We start from the raw sequence: 6,270 nt of genomic DNA on the forward strand, positions 1-6,270 counted from the left end.
TAGTTTTTTCTCCAAATAAAATAGATATTTACTTCTTTTTTCTTCAATAGGGAATCGAAAAATTTTCTTAGTTCCTATAGTTTATATGTATGTAAATATGAATTTATGACTACTAAGATGTTTTAAAATTACAAAAATGTTTAGATTTATATTTTTACAAAAGAGCTTGTAAAAAAAGTTAGTATCAAATTTTAAAAATGTATTAATATTTTTTTCCCAATTTTGTGTGATTAATACTTCATTCATTTTAATGATAACTAAATGGGCAGCCTCAGAGAGAATTAATTGATGAAGAAAAGTTAGATGAATATCAATGATAAGAATTTTGAAAGGGTGATGGTTGACCTAATCAATAAATACTCATTGTCATATCCTAATTCTAGCTAAAATCTTCCTTCCGAGTGGCCAAACACCATCCCTATTTGTTGTTTGATGTAATGCATAATGAATGTAGGGTTGATATCGTTGTCTGCAACTTGTAAAACGGGTCAATCAGGCATTTGAATTCACTGGAATTGCAAAGTGGTCCCTGATGTCACACCCACCCTCATAATACGGGTACCTAAAGCATTTATCAATGTACAAATTAAAAAATAATGCTAATTTTTAAATGGTTGATAAACAACAATAGTTTAGGAGATAGTCTGAAAATAATGTTTAAAAGAGAAAAGTAGAGTAAAAAAAAATTCAAGTTATATAAAATTATACCAGTAAATATTGATAAGTAGAATAAGACTGACCATCCCAAAGACCTTGTACATATGATAAGTAGGATAAAACAAGCTCTTATGAGATGGATCACATTTTTCAAGAAAAAAAAGGACTAAAAGCAAATAATGGAAAGTAGGTGAAGGTACACTACACCTATTCTATAGTGTAGAATAACGTAGGGGTGTGAGTGGAATGGCATGTTTTACGTGGCAGATCATAGACCTCACACGAACAGCGTCTGGTGCCAGCTAATGCCATTCTAGGATGTTTGGCAACTTCAAGTGGATTCTCCTCTTTCTCTCACGGCCACACACACCACCAAACCAAATTTTCTTTTTCTGTTTTGTAATCTACAAGAGGTATGTTTCTTTTCAATTCTTTCTTCATTTTCTTATAGGACCTTGTTCAATGTTTATCTTGTTGTGTTCTATTACGTTCATATGTACAAGATAATGCTCTTCTCATATGCCATAGTTATGTTCAGCTTTATATGATACAAGACATATCAATTTCCTTTTTTGGAAGTGTATATCTTATCTATTTTTTTTTTATTGCTTCTTTTCACGTGATTATAGGGTGTGCATGTGCATCACGTTCATTTTTTATTTTATAACTATAAGTTTGTAATAATATGTATATAGAATTGACTCTTAATGAGCTTTGAGGCTTTAAACTTGATCAGATCTAATTATTTACTTCTTCCCTGAGCTTATTGATTTCCTTATGTCCAACTGTAACTAAGAGAAGACAACACCAAACTACCAATTTTAGATTCGAGTTTGTAGCTGTCTTTGCTGTTCCTGGATTTTAAGCATTATAAATAGTAAGTTCACTCAAAACTATGTCTTAGAGTGCATGAAATCGTGTTGATTAATTATGCACTGTTTTGATTTGTTCATATCACATAGATAATAAGTTGAAGTTAAGAGAATAAAAAAGGAATATATGCGAATTTATTATATTGAAGATTGCAAACATCAAGAGTTGACAGTAAGAAGAGCCAATTGTATAATATTTTATTTGGGAGGATTAAATTTTGCATAAATATTTGATGAATCACTTTGGGCAATGCCCGTTATGTTTTTTAAACAGTTTTTTGTTTGTGGTTTCAAGCACATGCACAAAATTTTTGGAAATATCATGTTGTATGAAAGGAAGTCAAGTTTTATGTCTGGATTTAGTGAAAGTAAATTTTTCCAATTTTAATATAATGTAATAAATCAATTCTTTATGTTGTAAAAATTGAAGTATATAAATATAAAGTTATAAAATATGCAGAATTTTTAAGATGCTTGCACTGAAACAAAACCTGTAAAGACATGTTATGGTAAAACTCATTAAAGTAGAAGGAATTCTCATGACAAGATATTTGAATTAGAGATAATTTAGCCTAATTACTTGAAATACATATTGCCACTTATTTTCATCCAGCATGTTAATCCACCAAATTTCCAAACATTAAGGCAAAAGGTATTGAATCATGTTAAATTGTTCTTTCACTAATTGTGGTGTTTTTTGTCTCCTATAAAATTGTTCATGCAAGCCATTTGAATAGTTTATGATTTATATGAGATGAAAAATGCAACAAAATCATACGCATGCATTCAACATGCTTTGTAAGATGCATCTCAAAAATGACTTGAGTAACTTATAAATCAAGTAATTGATGGCTCCCTTAGTGTTAAGGAGCTAGCTGCGTTGCTGTTCATTTCTACATTAGAATTTTTATTCAGATGACTTTTAAATGCCAACTTTGATTGTTGTAATATTGCAGGACCTTCTGCTTCTACTGAATGGTGAAGATGAGTTCAGAGAACAAGAAAATAAAACCAAAGGCTGATATCGAACTCGTTCTAAATTATTCTAACCCATGCATTTGGAAAAATTTGAATAATGACTCCTGTGCAGGTGCAAATGCAGCTTGTAAAATAGACAAGACATTTTCTGCTACTGATCCACTGTCTGAAATAGTTTGGTCTCCAGATAAAGGTTTCAGTCTCAAATGTGTTGATTCAAGTTATAATAAAAAGTCCTCCCTGTTCCGGGATTTTGAACCAAGCAGTATGGTTCTTGCTGTGCTCCAAAGCGTTACTGATGGAAGTTCTGCAAGGGACAAACCAGAAAATGACGTTTTTGTAGAACCTATTGCAGTCATATGCTCAAAGAATGATGTTTCCTCCACAGATACTCCCTCTGGGCACCCATCAAGTGATTCAGTTGTCGTCATTCCCGACCATAAAACATGTCAAGATGATAATGGTACAGGTAAAAGTAACAGCTGTAGATGTAGGGAAAAGTGGACTTACGACACGTCTTTGATTTCAAGTAAGCTTTAATGAAGGGTGAAAAATCTTGTTATCGTAATTATTTAAATAGTTGATTTATTGGAACTTGTCAATTTGTTTGGTTTACTTATTGTCACTTTTCCCTGTAAACTACTTTTGCCAGTTCATTGTTCTGATCTGGCAGGATCCAGTGATAACACGGAGAAAATTAACATTGCAACAGAAACACTTCATTTGCCAAATGGTGGGAAGGAGATTGTGATGAATGATTGGGAGAATAATCTTTGTGCTCAAGCTGACATTGGAACAGCTATAATATCTGATAGAAAGGGAAAGAAATCTACTATTTCAGGTATGTGCTGTATGTAAAATATACTATACACACCCCTCTGTATTGTATTTTGTGTAACTCATCCAATGAAACATGCCTTTTAATAGCCGCAAATTGTAACATACCTGAGTACAAAACAATATTAACGAGCTTAATGAAAATAAAAACAAAATTCATTACAACAAAAACAGAAACAAGTTACCACAAAAAGGGCAACAGAAAACAAATAAAATAAAACTAAAATGAAATTACAAATAAATTCCCAAATTTAAGTTTATTGCAACACTCTAATCATCTTTTCTATGGTACTAGCAGTACATGTTCTGCATTATTGTTCTTTGTAAACAGATTACATCAATATCCCTAGATCATATAAAACAATTCTCATCATTCGGGCAGTTTTTAGTTTCTTTTTTCATAACATAGGTTCTAGATTTAACACAATTTCTTCATGTTTAAAGGGTACACGCTGAAACTTTTTGTTAAAGAAAATGCAAGTTCTTTCTTTTGTGTATCCCTGAAATATCACCTGCATCATGATTTTCCTACAGGTCAGATTGGCAAAAGGCCAATAAGTAATTTATTACTTCAAGCAGATGAACCTAAATGTAGCTTGGAAGGAAATCCTTCTACGAAACATTGCAATGCAGGCACAGAAAGTGATGTTCTCAACAAGGTAGTTGAAATAGAAGATGGATTATGTACTAGGGTTGAGCATGTAATCGAATGTAATGGTTCCGCTGCTCACGGAACAAATTTAATATCTTCTGGCGTCAACCCTTTACCAAAACTAGAATCAACGACAGAGAATGATTTGCAAACTTTCAACTGTGAGTCAAAATCCAATGAGAAGAAAACCAAATCCACGGGAAATGAAATGATGCTACTACGTAGTAAGAACCCTACAATCATTACTTCTCCATGTAATAAAAGGATTCGTACGACAACAAATGAAGGTAAGGAGAAGTCATTATCAGGTGGAGATTCCAATGTCAGTTTACCAAAGGAGAATGACTTCCATTTAAGTGGTGAAAGTTGCCGTAGTTCTGGGTTAATTTTGGCAGGTAAGAAGAGAAGCAACTTTCAGCAAGTGATAATTGGGAGTAAAAAATTAAAAAAGCATATTCAAGAAACTTCATGTTCTAAATCCTATGTTCAACCGGATAGCTCATTCATGAACTTGGTTTCAAACATGCTGAAAATATGTTCACAATCAACTGAAGATGAGAGCAAGTCATTGGATCTTAACCTTGAAAATCCTAATCACCATCTTCAACAGCCTGATCAGAAACTTCTCACATGCAACATGAGTCAAGATCCGAAGCTAAAAAATGCAGGGTTCAGATCCAATTTTCAGTCAGTGGCAGGTGCAAAATTTAAGAATGTTGGAGCAAGAAAATTTCAAGTAGGAGATGCTTCTAAAGATTTTGAGCTACGAAATAAGGTACATGGAACAGATGTTGCTCCAATCACCTTTTATGCAGAGAACAATAGCCTTTACAGACGGTATTTCCCATCAAATAATAAACTTGAAGTATCTGAAGGGAGACTTCGGACTAGTCCTATAAATTCTCTCAACAGTCATGAACACTGGGTAAATAACTCATTGGAGAATGAAAATTATTACAAGGTGGGGATAACTAAGGAGAAGGAAGGAACGACATCACTGCCACTGCATTCACCCTCAATTGGACAAAATAGAAATAATAATGAGAATGCTGAATCGAATGCACAGCATGAGAGAAGGGAAATCTGTCATAAAAGTGAAACTGTGGAAGGACTCTGGATAAATCGTTTTTTACCAAAGTCAAGTTCACCATCGATAGTTTTTGATCACCTGAACGAGAGAGGTGATTCTGGAGACCATTCCACGTCTTTCTCAAAGAATGCACAATCCCATAAACACATTTCTCTGACCAACTACAAGATTGAAAAGGCCAGAGAACAATCTGACGATGACCAACTGTTCAGCGAGGCTCAAAATTTACATAAGTGTTGTATCAATGAAGAGGATCCCACTGTCCTTAAGGATACGGGAAGTCAATATCAGTTTGTAAAGCATAAGTTCAACTCCATTACACCTTTCCCAGGATTGAGAGATTCAAGGCCAATGGTGTCCATGTTTGCAAGAACATTAGGTGCCATCAAACAATACCGTAAAGAGTAGTCTGCCACAGATAAACATCTCTTGCTTAAGGTTACTAGAGATCACTGACTTGTGATTACTAAAGGTTACAGGAAATAATTCATGAACTTATAAAATAGAAATACATTTAGGAGAATTGGAGTATCTCATTGTCTATAAATTTCTATGTATTGTTGTTTCAATATTCCTATTCTCTTGTTTCTTTCCTTTGGTGGCAAGTGTGATGAATGCAACATTAATTAGAATCCCTGTATAGGGTCTGAAACGTTTGACTATGTAAAAATTCATACTTAGCAACTCCAAACAACATTTGGATAATTGTATAACAACTTACGTGATATTGTGATATTGTAATCAAATCTACCGGCATCTCCCCCATAGACACTGTGTATGATTGACCTTCTGCAGATGAAGGCTTCAACATTTTTTCTTCTTCTTCATGCAGTCAGAGAAGGCACAAAATACAAAGTTTCCTTTTTCACACAAAAAACCAATTCTGAAAAACTCATTCACTGAATAACCACTCTCATTCTTCACGGACAGAACCCACCAACAGTCTCTTCTATACATCCCTCACCTTTCATCTATTTTTCTCCCCCAAACCAATCTTTACCATTTCTTCACTCACAAACCTCCTCTCGATCCTTTCACCCATCACTTTACTCAGACACCGGCGAGATTCCCACTAGCCTCGACGGTCAGCAGAGTCGACGACTTCACCACACGGTCACCTGTTCACTCACCCGTTGCATGTCGACTTCATCCCCCAAAATCGCCCACTACCAGACCTTCGCCGG

The 6,270-nt window shown here is 34.3% G+C and overlaps 1 protein-coding gene across 5 annotated transcripts; it reads left to right on the forward strand.

Moving 5' to 3' along the window:
* The first annotated feature begins 909 nt into the window (after positions 1 to 909).
* LOC106772072 lies at positions 910 to 5,853 on the forward strand. Of its 5 annotated transcripts, none has more exons than XM_014658226.2 (4): positions 910 to 1,070; positions 2,486 to 3,036; positions 3,160 to 3,348; positions 3,879 to 5,853. In XM_014658226.2, the coding sequence occupies exons 2-4, from the start codon at positions 2,505 to 2,507 to the stop codon at positions 5,492 to 5,494; spliced, it is 2,337 nt and encodes a 778-aa protein (XP_014513712.1). In that variant the 5' UTR covers positions 910 to 1,070; positions 2,486 to 2,504; the 3' UTR covers positions 5,495 to 5,853. The 5 variants fall into 5 exon arrangements, with proteins under 5 accessions (XP_014513712.1, XP_014513714.1, XP_014513715.1 ...); XM_014658228.2 differs by having other exon boundaries at positions 3,181 to 3,348; XM_014658229.2 differs by having other exon boundaries at positions 2,486 to 2,976.
* The last annotated feature ends 417 nt before the right edge of the window (positions 5,854 to 6,270 follow it).

This window comes from Vigna radiata, chromosome 8, assembly GCF_000741045.1.
Source record: "Vigna radiata var. radiata cultivar VC1973A chromosome 8, Vradiata_ver6, whole genome shotgun sequence".
Lineage (NCBI taxonomy): Eukaryota > Viridiplantae > Streptophyta > Magnoliopsida > Fabales > Fabaceae > Vigna > Vigna radiata.

Coding starts and splice junctions, on each gene's coding strand:
- LOC106772072 (XM_014658226.2), top strand. CDS start 2,505: ATGGTGAAGATGAGTTCAGAGAACAAGAAAATAAAACCAAAGGCTGAT. Junction 3,037..3,159: donor CGACACGTCTTTGATTTCAA/GTAAGCTTTAAT, acceptor TACTTTTGCCAG/TTCATTGTTCTGATCTGGCA. Junction 3,349..3,878: donor AAAGAAATCTACTATTTCAG/GTATGTGCTGTA, acceptor ATTTTCCTACAG/GTCAGATTGGCAAAAGGCCA.